The 25075-nt window shown below is 38.5% G+C and overlaps 1 protein-coding gene across 1 annotated transcript in view; it reads right to left on the bottom strand.

Annotated features, from left to right (window-relative positions):
• Positions 1–220: 220 nt before the first annotated feature.
• LOC135084047 (uncharacterized) overlaps positions 221–25075 on the bottom strand; it is a 268129-nt gene continuing 243274 nt past the window's right edge. Inside the window, exons 2-11 of the mRNA XM_063978789.1 lie at positions 11448–11571; positions 10853–10943; positions 10053–10188; positions 9902–10003; positions 9751–9852; positions 9600–9701; positions 7110–7243; positions 5097–5296; positions 4338–4483; positions 221–318 (exon numbers count right to left, since the gene is read on the bottom strand). Coding sequence (XP_063834859.1) covers positions 248–318; positions 4338–4483; positions 5097–5296; positions 7110–7243; positions 9600–9701; positions 9751–9852; positions 9902–10003; positions 10053–10188; positions 10853–10943; positions 11448–11571 — 1208 coding nt within the window. The 3' untranslated portion in view covers positions 221–247. The remainder of the gene's footprint in view (positions 319–4337; positions 4484–5096; positions 5297–7109; positions 7244–9599; positions 9702–9750; positions 9853–9901; positions 10004–10052; positions 10189–10852; positions 10944–11447; positions 11572–25075) is intronic.

Here is a 25075-nt window from a genome sequence, read left to right as displayed (position 1 = left end):
AATGCCACCAAACGCACCGTACCTCGCGCGTGATTTTATTGTTTCTATTTGTTGCTATTTTTTTTGTTAATTTAATAATTTTTCGATGTGAAATTGCAAAACATGTGACGTCACACTAGGGAGGGGGGGTTTCAGAAATGTGACCACCTGTGACAAGGACGGGGGAGGGGTCAAAAAATCATAAAATTCGTGTGACGTACTTTATGGATGGCCCCTTAAGGGGGGCGGCGCGCGGCGCGCGGGGGGATCATAACGCGCGCTGCAGGCACACGCACGCGCAGGCGATCAGCAAGATGGCGCTGGATGAGGGCGCAGTACCTGGAATAAAATAAATAATAAATAAATATACTTAGACATTTTTACACTGCGCCGCTAGTCCCAAACTAAGCACAGCTTGTACTATGGGTACTAGACAACGGATATAAACATACTTAAATTACTTTTTTTTTTGTAAATACATACAAATTATACATAGAAAACACCCAGACCCCTCACAGAAATTAAAATTCATCATTTCAATTTCTGCCCGGCCGGGAATCGAACCCGGGACCTCTCAGCATAGTAGTCCGTTCTAAACCACTACGCCAAACGGCCGACGGAATAGAGGGAGCATATTAAAATTTCATTTAAAAGTATTGTAAAAGGGCTAGGTAGAAGTTTATTTTTTACTACATAGAAAAAACCGTTAGTAAAGTTGATCACAGAATCTACTATAGGTAGAATTGAATGAGTAATACGAGTGTAAAGGTGACTGAGTTTCTTCCACCACTTCTACGCACCAGTTGATATTATGTTGTTCCAAAGTATTGATATATTTGAGGCGTGTTTATGTGCTCCAAAAGGTCCTACATGGTAGTAAAGAATTTTTGAATTTAGATTTTTGATAGTTTTCGGTCTGGAACTAATTACATATTTGAAAATACTGTAAGGATTCTTCAAATACGAGTGTGTAATTCAAAATCCTTCCAGTATTTTCGCTACCATATACAGGGTGTTAGGTAAATGGGTATATGAGCCGACACTAGCCCATGTTAACATGGCCATATAAATGGTATGGTGAAGTCAGAAATTTGATATCGTCATTTTAATTTATTAAATTTTCATACAAAATAAATTTTATAAATTCCGATTTGTATGAAAATTAAAATAATTAAAATGAAGATATCAATTTTCTGACTTCACCGTACCATTTATATGACCATGTTAACATGGGCTAGTGTCGGCTCATATACCCATTTACCTAACACCCTGTATATGACCTAACGTGTTACGGCTAATCTTCCGAACAACCTGTATATTGAAATTGGCAGACAGTGACGACTGAGATTGCTGCAGAGCTTCTAGTAGGAAGCCAAGCATACCTCGCCAAAGCTTGTCTTAAAGCCGGTAGGTCATAGGTACTCGTAATTGAGTATTTGCCACCTCTCCCCAATAATTCTAAAGCACAAGTTTTTTAAATAGGTACTTTTTCTGGTCTTAAAAACTTAATAAGTTTTAAATTACCTGTATTAAGATTTTTGGTTATTTGGATTTTGGATTGGAAAAAAGTAATTTAATTGACTTGATAAAATAGTGTCGTCATTGGCTAGTATTGCCATACAAAAACTATAGGAGAGTCGTTTTGACAGTTTAAAAAGTACGTAATTGATTGGTGGTGGCAAATACCCTATTTTGGGTACTGGTTGCAAATCTCATCGAAATGCAAAAGTGCAGTTCGGCAGAAAAGTTTATCTTAGATTCTAACCGAAACAAATAAAAAGAAAAGACGTATGTTTCGCAAACCTAAGTCGGCGGCTTAAACTAGTCCCCTTAATAACCCTCAGTGGAATAACTTAACTGGATATATTACATATTTGGCAGTGCTCGCCGAGATTGCGGCATTGACATAAAAAAGTAATCCATTTCTAGCCCAGACAATGCTGGGATTCCCTCATACGGCCACACTAGGGGAATACATGAATGTTAACTATATTTATGATAACGGCTGTATCTCATACATATTGCATAGTTCTAGAGTGATTTTATCGAACACTGTGCTCAGATGAAATGGAAAAATTTCTGCATAGTTCACATTTGGGGGCTCGGTTACGGCAGGGAGCGGAGCGGTGGCGTTTAGCGATTTTGTTCTTTCGTTATTTTTAGCATTTTAAGTAGGCCTTTATACCGTTATAACGCTTTCGACTACCCTAGATAATCTGCTAACCAGTAAAACTAGTAAAAATTAGCTCTTAGCATAACAGTTTTCCCAGAATAGGACTCCAAAATACTTTTTATTTTAGTAATAATAACGATTAAGATAACGATTCAAAAACGATAATTTCAACTGCAGTAGCATGGACCAGATAGGCATTCTTATTTTGAAACTTGAGATCTTTCTCTAGATCAGGTAACTCGAAGAAGTTAAGAAGATCTCAATCACCCACTTATATTAATTTCTTGTGTCTAAAAAAAGAGTACCTTTCACTTGTTTGTTTGCAATTTTCACGTTTTCCTGCATCGCGCTTACACTGAGGACGCACCCCAGAGAATTTGAGATATTATCAATATTGGATCCGCACCAACTGACATTATTCTAAAGACACTGCAGGTGAATAAGGTACTACGAATACTAAATTTTTAACGGTATTTATTATTTTTATACATACGAGTAGTTTTTACGATTAACAAGCTTAAATAAAATACAAACAAAATATTATTTTTCATTCTGAAACTAAAATCCAAACATTAATTAAGTAAAATGATAAAGGTCCAAGAAGACTTTTATCTGGCCGATTGAACTACAGGGACGTTTATTTTCCACGAAGTTTATTGCAATAAATTCACTGATCTTGTAGGAATAGAAAATTATTCCGTTCAATGAACAGTATTCTAATTAAAGTAATGGGAGCAGATGCTTTGTGTTCTTCAGAAAAAACTGCTTCTTGATGTGCTTCTTGAATACGGCATGTACTAATGAGTCAAGCGAAATGGAATGGCACCTTGGCCATGTCAATATTTTGACTATGTAAAGTTTGTTTAGCTATGGGGTGTAGAACTAGAATCTTGGCTCTATCACAGAATAATAATAAGTACTACGTACAGAAGGTTTACTTCGCGAAGGTATTTAAAAAAATGTATGCTCAATGTCATTAACAAAATGGTGTAATTTAGCCTGTCTCAAGAGTCAAGCACCATTTTGTTGACAAACGTCAGTGATCGGCACTGCGCCGAAGCTATAGGGCTGACTTTGGTAAAATGATGTGACGTGAGGTGCCAAACTGCGGAAAATGGCGGAGGAAATACATGATTTAGAATGAATTATCATGGATAATATTAACTACTTATTTATCTCTCAGTGTCTTGAGGCAACTTAAAAAAGTACATTCTGTGTTTTTATTATTATTTAGGCAGTTATACTGCACAGTATTTAGTACACCATTTTCTTTATTTTCTTCCATCAAACACAAGAATACGCGTGCGTGAGTCAATGTTGGCTCGTATGTGAGGCCTTGTCGAATAGTATCCTGTAGGTGGGCCATCGTGCGTGTTTTGTTTTCGATGTAAACTCGCGGAGATGAACAGGCCTGGCTCTACATGAAATCAAAAATCAAACTTTACCAAAATGCGATCCATTATGGTCTCGTCTTGGCAACATTTTGTATGAAGATGTTTTTAGTGGGATTTGTTTTACTAAAAAGGGGGATAAGGAGGAGGAAAAAAGGGGAGGAAAAGGAGGTGGAAATAAGGGGGAGAAGCAGCTTCTTGGTATTATTAATATGATAGGTGTTAAAAAAAGGGAGAAAAGAGAAAAAAAAATGCTTTTTGGTATAATTCCCTTGAAATTACATTTGGTTTTGTCTGATTACCTGAGGAGTCCTCTCCCGTGACGGAGGCGGGCTGAGGCGAGTCCTCCTTCATGAAGACTAATCTGGGTATCTATCTATCTATAGCGGCCTTTGGGTTCGCCTTCGAACATAGGCCTTCAACCCTCCACCGACTTCTGTCCCTGGCCACACGCATCCAGTTCACTCCAGCCTGTTGCCGGATGTCGTCTATCCACCGTTTAGGCGGTCTTCCCCTGCCGCGGGTGTTGTTGCGGGGTCTCCACTCCAGGGTCTTTCTGGCCCAGCGATCCTGGTTCATCCGTGAAATGTGCCCTGCCCATCTCCATTTACGGCTTTCAATCACTTCTACCACGTCGCTGACCCCCGTCTTTTTTCTGATCCACTCGTTCCTTTTGTGCTCTTGTAGGGAAACGCCAAGCATCTGTCTTCCCATTGCTCGCTGTGCGACTCGACTCCGAGTCGCACAATCTGGGTATAATCCCCTTGAAATTACATATGGTTTTGTCTGATTACCTGAGGAATCCTCTCCCGTGACGGAGGCGGGCTGAGGCGAGTCCTCCTTGACGTAGACGGCGTCACTCTTCCGCTCGTAGATGTCGAAGATGGTCGCCACGCAACTCAGGGTGAACTGGCTCGATGGTGGAGGTATGAGGGTGTATCTATGGGAAAGAAAAATATTCATTAATTTCTTACTGACTTGCTTAGTGACTCAAGTGTTTTCGCCTCTGATAGGAAAATTCGCTATTTATATCGGTTTCTTGCGGTTTCACGACGTATAAATAAGGTTATTTGATACTTTTTGTGAGATGTTCTCAAAAATTTCTGTGAGCTGTTAATTTTATCTACTCCAAAAACGTTTGTGGATTTTGTTCTTCTTATGACGGTCTATTAAATAATACTTTGCTTATAATAAATTCCCATTAAATTAAAAAGGATACTTTTTAATTTACACAAAGTTCGATCTATAATGATTATGATCTGGTTAGGTCTGTTATTGCATGTGTATTGTTGTCAGTTAATTGCTTTTATTTAATTGGTTTTAGCATGTATTGTTATTACATTTATGTTGGTATGCCTTATAAATAAATAAATAAACTTTCCGTCGATTGATTGAAGAAACAATAATAGCTGCAGAATCAGTTTTACATTAATTAATCCCTCTAAACCGCATCTGTGGTCTAGTAGTAAGACCACCTGCTTCAGACTCAGAGGTCCCAGGTCACAGAGTCGATAAAACATAAATAGAAAGAGTAATATGACTCTTACTCTTACCTTAGAAGCTCACTGTCCTCCTTATCATGATCCCGATCATACACGTAGTGGTCGTGGTAGACCTTGTTGAGGCTGGAGCTGGTGTAGGTGATGCCCATCTTGTAGTGCTCCACCTCCAGGATCGAGATCTCCAGCTGGCTGAAGGCGGCCCGCTCTTTGAAGTCCAGCTCGGTGGCCCGCCAGGAGATGGTTTCGGCTATCTGTGGTGCGAAACCGGGGAAGACTATTAAAATCTCGTATTTCTATAGTGTTCGGAGTTGACATTTAGGTCAGGTCTTTATGTGGGTCTAACATGGTCACAACCCTAGTGTCAGTCGCCCTTTCGTGGGTCTAACATGACCCAATCCAACTGCACCAAATGAGGTGACAACACTGATGTCAAAGAAGCAACATTTATGTGTCTTCTAGACCCAATCCAAACACGAAATAACTTCTTTCTTGCTAGAATTATGGAAGCATTTTACTCAAAGTAAGTCAGAAGTCAGAAACTGTGATAGATAGTTATATAAAATTTTATTCTCCTTTCTTTTAAAAGCCTCCTTTTCGCCTTACATAGTTTTAGACTTTATTTATATTCTTCCGGAATCAAATTAAGCTTCAAAATACCTTTTGAAAACCTACTATACCGCGTTCTCGATCTACTTTGAATAAAATACAATTCTGATTGGTAGGTAGGGACATCGTAATATTGTTCCAAAAAAGGTTCTATCAGCAAATTCCAATCGTAAAAATTTCGATGAAATAACAACTCTATTAAAACCAAAACGTTCTCAGAATAGAAAAACTCCCGGTCCCTTTCGAATCAATAAAAACTTAGCAGCGACTACACGATTGCGCCAAAAAATCTGGGACAATATAAAAAATATCCTCTTTTACTAATGAAGAAAAATCTACGAATAACGGCATATTGTTTTCAACTCCGGCCGTGAATAAAAAGCAGGCGCTCCTTCGGGTGAAAACCTTTTGTTGGGCAAAATATTTGGGTCGCGTTTGCCAAATAACGTATCAGAGATATTTACACATGTAATGACACGTGAATTTATTGTAAGCAACCCCTTGAGTGTAGAGACAAAGGAATTGACAATTGTTCAATAAATTGATCTTGTTATAAGTCGTACAAAAAGATTTTTTTTTCTAGCCAAGAAATTGAGGTTTCATTTATAGGTCCTTTATTCTCTGCAAAAATAGTCGCATAAATGAAGCTCTTTTGCTTTTTCTTAAATGATCAATGCATCACACACACACACGCGCGGTTATAGTGTATTGGGTAAATGGCATAGAAGGCGTACATTTTCGTTTTTATACAGGTATGCTTATGTATAAATAGGTAATATTTTTAGATTGCAAACATTTTTTTTTCTCCTTCAAAGTCTATAATTGTTTCAAAGTTTAAAATTATTTCTTAAGCCCTCATAATTTTATTCTCGCTCAACATCCTAAAGAATTGGGCATGGCTGAAAACCAGTGTTGCAAGGATCTCTCCTTACAACGTAGACTGAGCCAGGTCCAATTGCCTTCGGTGTACTTCATATTATTATAGTTGTAAGTCTAACTACCTGTACCTGTCTAATGGTTCGAAGGCAATAAATACATTTTTTATTTTATTTATTTTATTTAAAAGCATTTGCGACTGAACATTTTGATTCGACAATAATGTCAGTCCTGACCACGCTCTAGTGTTTCAATCTTTCAATACATAGATGTCGATCGTGTCATAATAATATGTTATTGAGTGCCTTGCTTGCATAAAAGGCGTAGCTTGTTATAAAGATAGACTTAAAGTGGCTTTTCATTATCATCATCATTTCAGCCAAAGGACGTCCACAGCTGTATATGTATAGGCCACCCCCAATGATTTTCATGTTGACCGTTTGGTAGCGGCCTGCGTCCAGCGCTTTTCTGCTTCCTTTATGATGTTGTCGTCTTTGTAAAGTGGCTTTTAATGTCTTTTAATGTAGAGACAAGAGTCATCAACGTCATCGAACAACTTATTTGCAAAGAATTTCTCGTTACCTTATGGTCATCCAGGATCCATGTAATGTTAGGGGGCGGGTAGGCTTCGTCGACCGAACAGTTGGCTCTGATCTGGTCTCCTCTGGCGTAGCTCCTTTGGGAGACGGTGATTTGGGGTGCTCGGAATGGTGGATCTATGGGAAAAGACGGACAAATATTATTAAGTTGGCTTCATCATCATCATCATCATCATTTCAGCCACAGGACGTTCACTGCTGAACATAGGCCTCGCCCAATGATTTCCAAATTGCCTGGTTGGCTTGCACACTACCAAATTTAAACAAACTACGTAGTGCCTGCGACTTCTATTTATAGGTCTAACTTTTAATTGAGTCAGTCCCTGAGGCATGCGAGCGGCACTGGAGAATGTTTTTGTGACGGTCAAACGTCAGCGAAATTTTAAATCACCTACAGATTTGTATACTGTCACGTCATAAATGTCAATGTCACCCTTCCTGTGTCGCTCCCATGCCTCAAAATCAAAATCAAAAATCAAAATCAAAAATATTTATTCAGTTTAGACCACAAGTGGCACTTATGAACGTCAAATATATAAAAAAAAGGTAGCCCTTATGGGGCACTTTACATGTCTCCTTATCTTTTGGGCCCTACCAGCGCTTCGAGACAAACATAATGCTGAGAAGAAACGCCGGAACAAACTCAGTCACCACTTATTGCCAGGAATTATCCTAACGGTAAGAATAGCCAAATTTAAGTACATCAAATATGTGCAGACTGAAGCCTCAGGCACTAACTGAGCTTAAGCATTATACCTATAGTTACTTTACGAAATAAACACTAGCCAAGATTTCCTCTCTCCAAGGCTTTCAATCAAGTCACAAATGAATAGACTCGCTAGGCATTGTTATTAAAATCAAGCCTTACATTGGGTATTGTAGCCCAAGGCTAAGTGGCAAATGCCTGTAGTCTGTATATTTGACTAGTAGACATTATAAGGGTCGCCTTTAGTATGACGAATGTGTGCAAATTACTACTATACTAACCCCTAAAAACACTTGTCACGGGTAATTGTATTGTTGCGGCAGTTAATAGTAGGTATGCCTATTATTATATTTATATATTTTACTAGCTTTTGCCCGCGGCTTCACCCGCGTGAAATAGTTTGTCACAGATCGTCATAAAATCCGTTCAGTAGTTTTTGCGTGAAAGAGTTACAAACATCCAGACATCCAAACTTTCACATTTATAATATTAGTAGGAAAATAATAGAAGGTGGTTCCAGAATTAAGTAAATTGACTTGTCATTCCAAACATTTTCTATAAAAATATTTCTGCAAAATGAAACGATTCTCCATTGCTGGAGTTTTTCCCTCCATCTTGGACGATAAAAGGACGAAGACACTGATGGTCTCTCCAACGATAAAGTCATACTTTAATCTGATTTTGTCACTTTATATGATGGAAACTTGGGACTTCTTCGGGGAACTTATAATTGAAAATCTTTTGGTTCTTTTTGATACCGTTGGATTCATGAGGAAAAGATTTGTTATTAGGTATTAACTCAAATAATAAACTTACTGCAATATAAAATCTATAAATAAATTGCGTAAAATATTGTAGAATCGCCTAGCACATACAAAGTTTTGCGACTGTATCGATAGCATCGCGATTTAGCGACTTCATAATAAGGCATTTAAGTATGTTTATATCCGTTGTCTAGTACCCATAGTACAAGCTTTGCTTAGTTTGGGACTAGAGGCGCAGTGTGAAATGTCCAAGGATATTTATTTATTATGTTCGGACGCGTTCTGGGGTCATAGCACACATGCTACTTTTAACGACGGCGATCGGCGATTTTGCGACTACATGCGTTCGGATGCGGTATCGGAATCGCGCGTTTTAGCGACTTCTGTCGCTGAGTCCAGCTTCCTAAAAGCAACTCAATCGCCGCTTTTGGAGTTTTTAACGGATACATCCGTACATCAGGTTGACCGCCAACGACGGATTAATCCGCCTTAAAAATGATTTCAGTAATAGGCTAATAGAGTATTATGTAAACTGAATAAGTGGCGTCAGAGTGATGGTTTTTGTATTTGACGTGGCGCTGAAAAGGTTAATGTTGCGGAGTGGAATCTGTGGTGACTGTGGTCACTGCACTGCATCCAGATTCTAAAAAGCGGCTAATGTTCTAGCTCTCTTATTACAAATTTTTAATGTTCACTGTCGTTGTAATAAGAGAGCTATTATGAAGGCGATAAGGGCTACTTACCAACAACAGTGAGCGGCGCCGATCTGATGTCGTTGCAGGCCGATACCTCGCACTGTTAGTCTCTATTGTGTGTCCCGCAGTGAGTGTGCGAGCGCGACAGCAACATAATTACGTGCGAGCGACAAGGATGGGCAGCTTGGGGTCATTGGACGGGATTCTACGTGCTCACGGACCAGGCTTTAGTCGCCGCTGAGGCGCCGGTTCATGTTCACTATTATTGTAATAAGAGCGCTATTGTGTGGACAATAAGGTCGGCTTACCAACAACAGTGAGCGGCGCCGATCGGATGTCGGTGTGGAACAGCGGCGCGTCGGCTGAGACCTCACACTGGTAGTCGCCGCTGAGGCGCCGGTTCATGTTCACTATCATTGTAATAAGAGCGCTATTGTGTGGACAATAAGGTCGGCTTACCAACAACAGTGAGCGGCGCCGATCGGATGTCGGTGTGGAACAGCGGCGCGTCGGCTGAGACTTCACACTGGTAGTCGCCGCTGAGGCGCCGGTTCATGTTCACTGTCATTGTAATAAGAGCGCTATTGTGTGGACAATAAGGTCGGCTTACCAACAACAGTGAGCGGCGCCGATCGGATGTCGGTGTGGAACAGCGGCGCGTCCGCTGAGACCTCACACTGGTAGTCACAGCTGAGGCGCCGGTTCATGTTCACTATCATTGTAATAAGAGAGCTATTGTGTGGACAATAAGGTCGGCTCACCAACAACAGTGAGCGGCGCCGATCGGATGTCGGTGTGGAACAACGGCGCGTCGGCTGAGACCTCACACTGGTAGTCGCCGCTGAGGCGCCGGTTCATGTTCACTATCCGGACCTGCTGGTGGTCTGATTGCGCTAGCTGATAGGAAAAAATAATAAAGGAGTTTAATTATAATGTATTGATGAGGTAGATAGTGCAGTTGACTTTAATCTATTGGGTATTCATTAGTCTGGTCTAAAAGAAAGAAAAAGAAGGATAAAAAAGTAAAATGGGGGTCTTCGATCCAAAAATCCATCTGATCTGGTGCGCATTAATCATCATAAATTATTATTTTTTATAGAGGTAAAATGATATTAAGTAGTACCAATCTTTATAAAGAAAAGAAAGAAGAAAGAAAATAACTTTATTTTGGCAACAACAAATTCAGGCAACATAGACATACACAAACAAATAATTACTAAGTTGCCAAAAAAGGTCACCCACTCAGTAATATCTTGACAGTGTGACTGCCAAGACACTGATTTTCAGTGGGTTTATCAACTCAAAAACCTAACATTATGATGACAATGTAGTGAAGCACGAAAATATTTAATCATTTCTTTTTAATGATCTAAAAACGTAGCTTCTATTTCAATTCCAAGGGGAATAAGGCCAATTAAATAGTGAAGCTAAAAGGTGAATTAAGATGGCAACTTCTGTATCAATCTTTTAAGTCCACTATTTTTCCATTAAAGATCTTAAGCTTACTAAACCAACAAATCTTTTAAACACTAACTGTATTTACTGTCCAATAAGCACTCACATCGACCGAAGCCCCCGGCAGCGGGAACACCATCGTCGGTGGCATCTCCCGCGGGACGTACCGGTAGAACTCGTTCTCGGCGCGGTACCATCTGCCGACAAATTAGACGTCAGTGAGGATGTGTGGCTTCTTGGGAAAGTGGGATTTGTGCTAAATAGTTCTCGAGTTGAGTGGTAGTAGTGGGTAGTAGAAGCTACTTACTTTGGTATCACTTGGTAACTTTAGTTAGACCTACATTGCAACGTTTCGCTTTTGATACTGATAACAATGATTGAAACTGATAAATATATGTCAAACGATGCTAAAACACTAAATTAAATCAAATCAAGAGTCTACAAAATCCACGTTACATCATAGGTTCCATTTGTAGATTCATTAACTGGTTATTGTATAATATGACTAACATATCCATTGGGATATTTACTACTCAGACGAGACACAAATAACTTTATAATAATGTAAGGTTTCTTGTTAATTTTCATTTAGATTCGCGCATCTTTTTTAGCTAATAAAGTTATCTTTGGAAATAAACAAAAATCTATTTATATCGACGACATTATTATAATTACCATGGCACATCAAGAACATTCCTCACCTTATCGAATATAAAGCAGCGCCCTCCAAATCGTAAGAGCACCTCAGGATCGCAGACTGGCCCTCCCCCGAGAGCACCGCGCGGGGCACCGATATCGAGAGGTTGCCCAGGGACCACACTCCGCCTGGAACAATAAAACTGTTTGAGTTAAGGAAAACAATGTTCAGTTAGGATTATTAGGACAACACTTTGAAGTGGAAATTAAAGGTTTTTTCCACAATTTACTTTCATGGCATCTTGTTCAACAATTATACTATATTTTTTTTACACAAATAAATACATCTGAACCGAACATCGACCTGAGTTTCTTCCACTACTTCTTCTCAGCTAGCCCATATTATGATGTCCCGAAGTGGTGGTAGGGTAAGCTATATTTGCGCCCTGGAAAGGTGCTAAGTACTGAATAAATGATTTGATTTGATCTACTATTTACTATTTTGTAATATAAAATTTAATATTGTCGCGTTCTATTTTTAAGATCTATCTTTTTTATTTTCAAATAAGGATTTAGAGATAAATTCTGCAATTTCAAGTGGAACCTAAAGTTACACAAAGTAAAGTTTCAACCGTAAACTTTTTATCACGAAAGTATAAAACGTCAACACGAAAACCCGAAATCTTTGTAAAGAAAGAACTGAACGCAAAAGTGACATTGAAATTAATATTCAAACCCAAACTGGATGAAGTGTCGACTTTGTTACATAAAAGTGGCAGTTGTTTTTGAGATTTTCAGGGTTCTGGAGGAGTTTGTGATTTAAAATCTAAGCTTTTATTAGAAAAATGCTCTCGTAATAGGCGTCGCGTCGCATCGTGAGCAAATTGTGTGTTTACGTGCTTGTGGTTATTTTTTTTGTTTCAAGATTGATAACAATAATAATTTGTAAGGACACATTGTGGTGGTACAGGATTACAGTAAAGTATTAAAAATTTAAGGTTATCTAAAAAAGTATTTGCATGCACCTACCATTTACCTTTACAAAAGTAATCACATTGTGATAATGTACAAGAAAATAATTATAATGTTTAAATTCTAAAAATTCGCAAGTTATTTAAATATAGGTAGGTAACTCAGTCAGTAATATTTTTATTCGACGTAAAAGATTTCAACTAACACGGGGCAGTCCCCGTTTGTTTGTTATGGATAAAGTTTCGCAAGAGAACCCTAAAACACCCGACTTCGAAACTTTTTTCCGTAACGCTCGAAAACAATGTTGCGAGTGACACCAGATTAGGACCTGACCCCGGCTGTAGAATAAACTGCGCAAAAAATACAGAAGTGCCACATTAATATAGCTTTTACAAACAAAGAAACTTCTTTTTGCTTTAAGACGCTCTATCTATGTGCGTATTAAAATGCCCAATTGCGTTGAAGACATGTACTTCATCATTTATTTTACTACCTCAAAAATGTAAATATCATAATTCAGGCAGGGCTTATTTCATCGTGTGATTGATTGTATTAAAGTTGATTTACCAGTTAGCACAAATTCTACGTTTCTTTAAAAATAACAAATAAAATAGAAAATAAAATAAAATAGAAACTGACTGGCTGACTGACATATCAACGCACAGCCTAAACGGCTAAACGTAGGCACTTGAAATTTGGAAGGGACGTAGCTTAAGTACCGTAGAGGTGCACTAAGAAAATAATTCCCGAAATTCCCAAGGGAACGGGAGTTAGCGGTAAAAAACATTTGTATGAAAAATCTAAACCGCGTAAGATAGATGAAGGGGGTAAAACGAGATCCACGCGTACGAAGTCGCGTAATAAATTTGTAACCGTTTTTAAAATTATATTCTTTATAATAGTGTACAAAACGGTTCATCAGTCAGCTGTTTCAATGTTTTCTCTCAAATAACATTCAGAAAATTACCAACCCAAACAAAGATAAGAATCGTTCAACATTTCTGCCTAATTTACACAAGCTTATTCTTTGCGACAGGGGGCAATAGGCAGGGCGTAACATCATTCCTTTAAGGCCACCGATGGTGAGGGTAGGCAATTGTCGAGCCGAGTTCGAGAGCTTGTGTAAAGAAAGATGGCCTTAATATCCGATTTTAGGAAGTAGCATTGGATTTAGATTTACATACTTAAAATTTAGGTCGGGATTGATATTAATGATATGCATAATTTCGGTACAATGAACGCTAAAGAAGGTGAAAGAAGGAATAATATTTTTGGTTTGAACCCCAAAAAAGTAGATAGGTGCTTCCATTATTTTTACAGTTTTTGAAGGATTTATAAAGATCTTATTAAGTGAATGATTTGGAAACCTAGATGTTTGTCTCTATAAATATCATACTAAAAGGAGAGTGGAAAAAGTGCTGAAAAATAATAAATGCTGCAGGGTCTCAAAAAAAATGGTGATAAAAACGATTTTCATTTAAAATGTTTTGAATTTTAAAGCCAATAAAATAATAATAAAGTATCATTATTATTATAATGCAAACACAAATCGAATAGTCCATTCTGTTTACGAGCCCGTTTATTGCGGGGCGTCCATTCGCTCTCTTTGCCCAATAAAACACCGATCCCATTTCCTGGGCCTTGGGATGGTTCCTGTTTATTAATATTTAATATTTCTGGGAATATTAGCAATATTCGGGAACGGGACAACCTGTAATGAGCTTTGATTTGGCTCGATGGTTTAGAAAGCAATGTGATGTGTGATGGCTTAGAAAGATTAGATTTTTCTTCATCTTTTCTTCAGAACAGCTCAAATCGGTCTTTTACATTTTTTGGTGTACAGACGGCTTAACAATTTAAAAACAGAGGTATCTTCTTATCTACCCGTATTTATAAAAGACTAGCTTCTGCCCGCGACTTCGCCCGCGTGAATTTCATCTTCTCACAGATCTTTAATACTGTTATAGCTTAGTATAGTTATTCTAAATGTATATTAACGATAAGGCTATAGTAGCTATAGAGTCAGTAGCCTTTGCGTGAAAGAGTAACAAATCTATACATCCTTACAAAATATCAGTAGGTAAGATGTGCTGTCGATAAAAGTAAAGAGCCTATTTTTCGTTTCACTTTGCGTAATAAAATGATCGATTCTACATCTAAAGCTAATAATGTTACCCAATTTAACCCTTTAACGTCACACAACAAGAAACAAAGCGATCGGCACCGAACACTTAGCCATTTCACCGAAGGGGACTCCCCTCGCTGCACCAAACAAAGGCAGAGTCTACACTGTCGCTAATTGCTCTAATTATCGTGTTTACGGCAGTGCGTTCTGGGTTTAACGGCCCTTTTGTTGGTAAAAGAGAACAGCCAGCGCGTTTTACATGATTTTGGTAGAAATTTTGGAGTTACAAAATATAGTCAGAATTTATAACCTTATTACTTTGTCTTTATCACTCGCGAAAAAAATAAAACGTAATCAATCACCTTAAACCACTTACTGCTGTCAAAAAAAAAACTACCCTCTTACTACTCGTAGTTCATAAGGCATGTTACATTTTTGGAAAAGTCTCCTATTAGCTTTTATTACATTTTATGACAATAGCATACTACATCTTGATATTAAGTAACATTCTTAAATTTACACTAATAAAGTAATAAAGTCTTTATTACACTTAATGAATACGTAAACGTAAAAACTAGGTTAGGACTTTACTATGCCGCCTATTTGGTGATAGTTAAAATTATTATTTATTGTGTAATACAAAAACTTCAGTCGTCAATTGTTTTCTATGTTTAATAAAATGATGTATGTATTTACAAAAAAAAAAGTATTTATATCCGTTGTCTAGTACCCATAGTACAAGCTTTGCTTAGTTTGGGGCTAGCGGCGCAGTGTAAAAATGTCCAAGTATATTATTTTTTATTTTATTTTAATTAGCTGCAAAATAGTTGGCTGATTACTTCAGGCTGTGGCATAACAGGCTGTTCGACTAGCACTTACTCGTTAACTGGCTGTTCAGAAGGCTCATTTCGATCGTACGGCTTAATAAGCTCATGGTTATGGCCATGGCCGCTCGGTTCTTATGAAATCCGCCATTAAAATGTACTCGGATTCATTTGGCTTCGTTTACACTGAAATTTCATGTTTTAATCAAGCCTTTGTTTTAATGCTGAATAAATTACGCAGTTATTTTGTCAGTGTCGATGTTTTTTGAGTAAATAATCAGATCTGATTGGACGAATTGAAAATGTTAATACGATGAAATGCTCTGTGTTTATTTCTGTTCTGTTCTGTACTCATATCTATTTTAAATGCTAAAGTAATATCTGTTTATTTGTGACCTTTTCTCCTCTGTGGTTTAGGATTCAAGAACTAGCTCTGAACATTATTTTGTATCGGTAAAAGCCGTAACAGTTAGATTTTTTTTTTCACAAAAATGGAATTAAATGGGTGGAGGAACACCACTTATATTATTATTATGTGGCTTTTAGAGTTTTGAGCATAATATTAATTTATTTAAAAAAAAAACAAAGACTCGATACATTGTTTGGTTTTTCATCATACCTACAAGACATTGGCCTTACTCTTAAGAAGAACAAAATGCAGATTTAAAGTCTGTGCAGAGTTCTAGTGCTCATAAATAGTAAGTTAGACAAAGTTCCGAACTTGCCGTAACCCAGACGGGATAATTAGCCACTTTGCCAACTAGTGATTAATTCTTTAATTACCTTCGCGATTAGCTGGACATGGAAATACTGCCTCTAGGTACTTATCGTTAAGTTTAGACTTTCTTTCTTCTTCTTCTTCTTTTCAGCCAAATGACGTCCACTGCTGGACAAAGGCCTCCCCCAAGGTTTTCCACAATGAACGGTCCTGCGCTGCCCGCATCCAGGCTCTTCCCGCGACCTTTACCAGATCGTCGGTCCACCTAGTAGGAGGCCTGCCCACGCTACGTCTTCCAGCCCGTGGTCGCCACTCGAGAACTTTCCTGCCCCAACGGCCATCGTCTCTACGAGCTATGTGCCCCGCCCACTGCCACTTGATTTTAGCAATTCTGCGAGCTATGTCGGTTACTTTGGTTCTCCTGCGGATCTCCTCATTTCTGATTCGATCACGCAGGGAAACTCCGAGCATAGCCCGCTCCATCGCCCTTTGGGTGACCTTGAGCCTTCTTATGAGGCCCATAGTAAGCGACCACGTCTCAGATCCGTATACCATCACTGGCAACACGCATTGGTCAAATACTTTCGACTTAAGACACTGCGGTATTTCGGACGTGAGTATATGGCGAAGCTTCCCGAACGCTGCCCATCCGAGTTGGATTCGACGATTGACCTCTTTCTCGAAGTTGGACCTACCTAACTGGACTGTTTGTCCCAGGTATACATAATTGTCAACAACTTCGAGTGTAGAGTCTCCAACCTTCAGAGGAGTGGGTGCAACATGGACATTAGACATGATTTTTGTCTTGCCCATGTTCATTCTGAGGCCCACTTGTTGAGAGGCTCTACTGAGGCCATCGAGCATTGTGCCTAGATCCTCCAAGGTCTCAGCCATGACTACGATATCGTCCGCGAATCGAAGGTGGGTGATGTACTCGCCGTTGATATTTATGCCAAATCCGTTCCAGTCCAGAAGCTTGAAGACATCTTCCAGGGCGGTGGTAAACAGTTTTGGAGATATGACGTCTCCCTGTCTTACCCCTCGCTGCAACTGGATAGGTTTCGAGTCCCGATCCTGGAGGCGGACCGACATTGTGGCGTTTTTGTACAAACCCCTCAACACTTCGATATATCGATAGTCAATTTGGCACCTTTGGAGAGACTGTAGCACTGCCCAGGTCTCGACCGAATCGAAGGCTTTTTCATAATCCACAAACGCCAGGCAAAGTGGTTGATTATACTCCTCGGTCTTCTGTATAATCTGCCTTAGCGTATGTATGTGGTCTATGGTACTAAAGCCTTTTCGGAAACCGGCTTGTTCGGGAGGCTGGAAGTCGTCGAGCCTGCGAGCGAGACGATTCGTAATGACTCTCGAAAACAGCTTGTAGACATGGCTCAGAAGTGAGATGGGTCTATAATTCTTCAACAAGGTTTTGTCACCTTTTTTGAAGAAGAGTACCACCACACTTCTGTGCCATGTCGTAGGCGTTTTTCCTTCGAGGATGACGGAATTGAACAGCTTCTGAAGAGCCCTTAGTACCGGCGTTCCGCCTGCCTTCAAAAGCTCAGCCGTGATTCCATCATCACCCGGTGCCTTGTTGTTTTTCAGCTGTTTGAGAGCCATTCTAATCTCGTACAGACTGACGTCCGGGATATCTTCGGTATAGTGTCGGGTCAGTCTAGCTCTTGGGTCTTCGGCTAGATTTGTGACAGGTGCGCGTACAGTCGTGTATAATTGTCCGTAGAACTTCTCAACCTCTTCCAATATCTCCGGCCCCGACGAAATGGCTCTGCCATCCTCTGTCTTCAGCTTGGTCAGTTGACTTTGGCCAACAGACAGATCTCTTGCGAACACTTTAGAGCCTTTGTTTCGCTCAATCGCCTCTTTAATACGGTCTGTATTAAATTGGCGTAGGTCGCGAGTCAAAGACTTGGAGATCTGTCTGTTAAGGCGCCGATACTGAGCAGCATCTTCAGAGGACTGCAAAACCAAGTTCCGTCTCTCTTCCATGAGTTGATTGGTGAGGTCAGAGATCTTTTTGGTTCCTTTTGAACGACGGGTTTTAAAGAACTTAGACCCAGTCGTTTGGACAATTTCCACGAACCTGTCATTGTATTCGTCCACATTTTCGCAGTCTCCTAGGCATTCGAAACGATTTTGCAACTCGAGCTGAAAGCTTTCGGGGTTTTGGAGTTGGATGGGCGCTGGGCGGAGCGTAGACTTCATCAGTCGACATCTCTCGAGCTTGGGGTCTGATATTCAATGTGCCTCTTACCATTCGGTGATCGCTTCCTGTTTTGACCGAATTGATCACAGAGACATCATTGAATATATGCTTCTTCGTCGACAAGATGAAGTCTATCTCATTTTTTGTAGCGCCATTGGGATGCAGCCATGTCCACTTTCGCTGTTTTGGCTTTCTGAAGAAGGAGTTCATCATAAAGAGGCCCTCCTTCTCCATAAAGCCAGCCAGCAGTTGGCCACGTGCGTTCCTCTCTCCATACCCAAATTGCCCCACTTTCGGCTCATTATCGCTTCGTTTACTTATCGTTAAGTTTAGACACCTAATCTAATCTAAAATATACATATTACTGACTGACATAGTGATCTATCAACGCACAGCCCAAACCACTGGACGGATCGGGCTGAAATTTGGCATGCTGGCAGGTGTTATGACGTATGCATCCGTTAAGAAAGGATTTTACGAAACTTCACCCCTAAGGGGTAAAACGGGATCCACGCGTACGAAGAAGAAAGTCGCGGGCTAGTCAATGAATAAAATGTTGGTAGGTATGGTATTGTGACGTGAACAAAACTGTCATTCTTTTGATGAATTTTTAACAGCTTTCATACAAATTTTCATACAGAGACCTGAGGATGATTTGCATTGCACATAGTACACAGGCGATAACGCTTTGAATTGCCAGCTTTATTTGAGTTTTAACCTAAAGAAACTAATTGAATTTAATGGCTAAAATGAAGTGTTTTAGATAATGTTTCTTCCTTGGAATTACTGACAAATAGATAATTTAAAACAGCTTTAACCAGCCGAGCGAAAAATTTTAAGGGCAGGGGTGAAAAAAGGTCACACTGACACGAGATGCGATCAGGCCTATTCTCTTTCAGACCCTTTAAATTCATTCATAATTTATAATTCGTTTGTAAACCAAGAGTATTAATAGCGACTGAGTTTCTTGCGCTGCTTCTTCTCAGCACTGGCCCATTTATTGTCCTGAAGCAGTGGTAGGGTTAATACTAGGACGTGTAAAAGTGCTTTTTTAAAGCCTACTTGCAAAAATGTGTCTTTTTTATGACTTTTATTTATACATTATTAAATTAATTAATTCTAGAATAGCTATTAAAAGTAGGTAAAATGATTGGAATGAATAATCCCAGGAATGTTTTATTTGTATATGAAAACGAATATCTATTTAAATTGTATGCATTTCAAATTCAATATTTGGCATTTTGAGTGGCATATTCGTGGCGAATGAATGAAATTATTAAAATTCAACATTTTACACATCACTGGCATGTGTATTGGCCCTGCGGCTGATTTGCTGAATACATCAACATTGGAAATTGATTATTTTTAACTGCCAACATAGTTATGTGAACATTGTTATTGGTTTGGACCACTACAGATTTATTGGATGTCTTTAATTGCGCTTACTTATTGGCGCCACTGCCGAGTAAGGCTAGTAACATAATTTTACAGGTAACTACTACTTAGATTTTTTTTAATAAAGAATATTATAAATTTCGTTGTACGCTGAAATAATATGCTTGTGTTACGAGTGGGTTAACCACAATAGTCGAGCGGTGACGGGATTCGAAACCACGTTTCTCGGATCACAAGTCGGCTAGTCGGACCCCTTCACCTAACGTGGCTTCAAATTATTTATTATTAAACATTTTTTCTTTCTTCTTTTTTTCTATTTGCATGACAATTCTGCAATAACATGTATGATTGTTTTTATTAGGCATAAACTCCATCGTGCATTCCTCTCTGCATAAAAGTGTCGCTTCTGTACTCCTGTATGTCGCTAAACCTGTGTGTTATCATGTCGCTAAACCACAACCGATGTAGCTGTAACCGACGATAATCTGTGATCAAACACGAGCTCGTAAACATGTCGGACAATAACCGTGACGTAAATCATCTCAATACCGGCAGCGATGGATTAGGCGAAATAATTAGGGATTAGACTATTACCTACTGTTGCAGGTTCGAATCCCACTGTGAGGACCCATGAAAGGTTTTTCACATTAAATTTTCATTAATTCATAATTATTTATTTTTTGAGCTACATTTCACTGCCATGACAGGATTAAAATGATTAGGTAAAGATTTATTTCATTTTAATCGTAGTATTTTGGTTAAAAATGAAGACAACTATATTTTTTTTGTTAATATTAGTAATTATTTTTCAGCTAAAAATAATTTCAAACTTGACCAAACCAGAGTTCCACTTCACTAACAGCGATTACGCCCGCCGCTATAATAGTAATACCTGTCTCTTTTCTGGCTGTTCAAAGCTTCCAATATGTTTTATTACTGACATAGGTACTCCTGATTACCTACTATAGGTACGAACCGCGAATATCCTGCCATTACTGATCTGGCTGTTCTTTCCAAGGTGCAACACGTCACAGCATCCAGTATGCCTCAGCATCTCTAATTAACCGCGACCACTAATTGCGCCACGTCAAACATCATTACCGCGACAGACGACATGCGAGGTGACAGACGGGGCTGCCCCGTTCGCGTTATGTATACCTACATACTAGCGGCCGCCCGCGACTCCGTACGCGTGGATCCCGTTTTACCCTCTAAGGCCCATAACAGACGGTGAAACGCAACTGCAACGAAACTGCAACTTGGTGATGATTCTGATGAATGAAACTGAAACTGAAAGTTTCAAACTGATCGCGTCATGTGTGGTCTCTCAACGGACGCTATGGCAGAAACTTAGATGCAACTCAAAAGTAACTAGCAGTTGCAGTTTCGTTGCAGTTGCGTTTCACCGTCTGTTCTGGGCCTTAGGGGTGGAGTTTCGTAAAATACTTTCTTAGCGGATGCCTACGTCATAACATCTACCTGCATGCCAAATTTCAGCACCATCCGTCTAGTGGTTTGGGCTGTGCGTTGATAGATCACTATATGTCAGTCAGTAGTAAAGTAATATCATACAGACAAATTCTACCGTAAGGTGTCGCTTCTGTACTCCTGTATATTCTGTAACCTACATAAACTCGACTTTTATTTTAGAACCATTCTCAAATCTTGAACCAAACTTGAGTACAAAAATATTCATCCATTCTTAGTACCAATATTATTAGTTACATTGGCTTAGTTTTATGATAATAGGCTCCAGAGTACAGAAAATAAAACAATTTGCAAGGATAAAGCTTCTTTAGACGAATTTTTCGTTAAATCGATGTTTTCCAGACAATTCTCCTTCAAGGGACTTTACTATGTTAATGAAAATAAGTATAAAAGAAAAACCTATTTTGTTTCTGTTGAAAGATATAATGAAAACTTTTAGAAAGGGTAAATATTTATCTCTACCCTTTAAATAGGTATTATAATAGTTATTTGCTTTTCGTAGAAAGACCAATAGAAGTAAAGGTAGTAAAAGCTAAAACTTTCGAGTGTCATCAGAAATAGGTGTCAGAAATTGCGATGCTATCACAACAACCTGTCATAATAGCCTCTAAAGAAAGCTCTAGATAAACAAGATCTAAGTTTATTGTCCTCACTTCAAAGCTAAGACAGTCTGTCTGAAAATTAGATTGAAAAATTTAGTGCCTCTAAAATTATTTGGGAACTTTATTTTCGTCGGAGAACTAATCCGAATGAAAGAGGGTTGCAAAAGGAGCGAGACGTGTCCGTACTGTACAACGAGTGAATTAACTCCGTTGCCAAATCGTTAGGAAAGTGCTATTTTAGGTCGGGCCTAAAAAAACTATCCTATATCCCCCGGGAACGGTAACAATGAACTTGTGAAAAAGATAGGATTAAATTTTAAGGATGAAGGACTAAGTTTTCGTCTTTAAAGTGTTGTAACAACGTCGTAAGAATCACTTTGGATATTCTAAGAATTTTTGAAGGTGAACGTTGTTTAATAAAAACTTAAAGGTTTGCAATTTTCATGTAGAGAGGGTCGTAACAACTCATTATGATTATTAGAAATCAAAAACTGTTGTCCTAATGTTAATAACGATCAAAGAAGATAAACAAAACAATAATATAACACCATTCACCATCACCATTGCTTGTCATCTTAATAAAATAATAAATAAATAATAATAAAAAAATGTTTATTTGGCACAACACATTAAAATTACAAATTAAAACTTAAAACTTAAAATAAAATTGTACCAAACAGGTCCTCGCTCAGCATATGCCAAGGCACGAAGTACCTCGACGCTGATATTCTGCGATCATTATTTCAGCTTTACGACGTCCACTGCTGAACATAGGCCTCCCCCAATAATCAATAGGTATACCTTTGGCTATAGAAATGTTAATTTTAATGTACCCATCTCAATAATTTTCCTTTACCTTAAAACTTATCTTCGAACCATTGTAAATGGGCCATCTTATATAATATTATAGGTCGTGCCTACGCCCTTGGCGTGCCCTTACCAATCAGTTAAATCATGCGTCTAGAAACTCAATAATAGTTTCACAAAGATAACACGTAATATCAAAGCCATTGGCAGCTATTGAATACGCGAAATCCTATTAAATTCAGATGATTTAATCCATTAATTTGGATTCTAATGAACCAACGCACATGATTAAGATGAAAGCCAAGACTGAACAGCCAGCGTTGATGAAATGTAATTTCAAATTGGCACTTTGAGCGCTTTGGATCCATCTGTAAGCTCACTTGCAAAATTTAAAGTAAATATTTTATTCTTACATTCTTGCTTGAAATCTCAATTTGCATTGTCATTGAAAAATATTTTTGTTCAGTGACCTGTCTAATAAATAAATAGGAAGGTCTTTGACTATCTAAAGTCTAACAGTTGTTTTTCATAAGACTTTATGTCTAAGTTTTTCTTTCACTGGTTTTTTTTTTGCGTCAGTAGCTTGCAGGTCGTATTGGTCTGGAAACACCTAAATAGTCTATAATTACTGGTCAAACAAGTTCGAACTAATAACTGCGAACTTTTTATTCTTCAGACGATCAAACGTGTGTTTTATATCAACTTGGTGTCAAGGCTGGTTTTAGAATTTTTGTTCTCCTTTATTATGGGAAATAATTTATGGTTCCTAGAATTTAACTAAGATTAGTAGAGCAAGTAAATTAGAATTGATAATTAAATAATACAAAGCTTCCAAAAGGATGACATATTATAATGACAACGTGAATTAAACTATTTATATTATAATGTACGTAATGGCTGATATCATACACCCTGTGGTAAAAGTAACGAGTACACGATCGAATCTAAAATGGCGGCTTTCATGCGAATAGATTCGTTAGTTCATCATCACCATATATTTCTAAAGTTACAACGTACGATAACACGGTTCAAACTTTGTTGGTGGAGTCTGCTTGGAATAACTATGGAAATACGGTTCGTCTATGCAAATTAGCTACATTTCTGAAGGAATCGTAAAGAAAACGCACTTTGAAAGAGTGTTGAAGTCCTAAAAACTCATTTATTTTTGCAAATAAGCTTTTAAAAACCACTTTTACACTTCCTAGTATTAACCCTACCACTGCTTCGGGACAATAAATGGCCAGTGCTGAGAAGAAGCAGCGTAAGAGACTCATGCCTGTTTTTACCATCAATCCCTATTTTTTATGTGACCCCTTTGAAAACAAAATTCCTGTATGTAACCATAGGGGTCACTTAAAAATTAGGGATTGATGGTGAAAACGGGCTTCAGTCACTTTTGCAAAGGCCTCCCTCAAGGATAGACCTATAGATTAGCATTATCTAAGTGAGAACAAATACCTACCGATTAAACTATCAAAATTGATAGAGATTTAACTAAATTGGTTGATTCACTTGAAAACGTTTTCTCTGAAATAGTAATTTAACATTAATAATACCAAAATTGCCTATATCACTTCCTGGAAGTCTACTTACGAGGCAAATACGCAAAACAAACTAATATTATAATAATATTATTTGGAACGAAATTTCGTACTTTGAGTATACCGGGTACTGACAATCCAGGTGGTTATCCTTGGAGGCCCGGCTCCGCCTGCGGTCGGTAGTCGCCTATCGATTGGCTTGCGGTCGGGGGGGTCATAAGTTCGAGTCCGGATGGGGCACAATTTAATGACAAGTTTGATCCAGATAGTTTGAACAAGCTTCTTATTAGTAGTCTTTAGATACTCCCAAGGTTCTAGGAGTTTCAAATTAAATATACTTATGTTACGTACCAATGACATTTGAACTTTTATTGCGTCGCTTCTTCTCAATGCTTACCTAAAAATGTCTCCTAGCTCTATCCTACTAACTAATATAAAAAAATAAAGGCTTGTGAGACTGAATGGATGGAGGGATGTTCGTTACTCTTTCACGCTGAAACCATTGAACTGATTTAGATGAAATTTGATTTAGATAGAGATAGTTCAGAGGGAAAAACATAGAATTATTGTCTCGTTTTTAGGGTTCCGTACTTAGAAGAAAAGATGGAAAGTGACTTTAGATGAAGTAATTGCTTGCTTCTGAAAATATTGTGGTAACAACGGACAACTACGGAACCCTACACTGCGCGTGACACGACACGCGCAAGTTAAAAAAATATGTGACAAACCTAAAAATGGGTGAAGCCGCGGGCAAAATGTTATGTTTTTTCATACATTGTAATATATGTAGATAGGATTAAAAATATTTGTAGCAACAACTCGCTGCGTATGCGAACTACGTACAAGTTTAAAATTATGAGGCAACTTTCCAACTGGGTCTCGGTTTGTGGCCTTATTTTAGTGGAGCTCTTTGCTGATCCGAAACTTTATTTTTTAGTTCAATGTAGTGTTTTTATGAGAAAAATAATAAAAAGATTAACCACGAAAACCTGGA

This window comes from Ostrinia nubilalis, chromosome 25 (genome assembly GCF_963855985.1).
Source record: "Ostrinia nubilalis chromosome 25, ilOstNubi1.1, whole genome shotgun sequence".
In the NCBI taxonomy this organism is placed as follows: Eukaryota; Metazoa; Arthropoda; class Insecta; order Lepidoptera; family Crambidae; genus Ostrinia; species Ostrinia nubilalis.
Note: the sequence above shows the minus strand (reverse complement) of the source record. Positions and strands in the feature narration are given on the sequence as shown.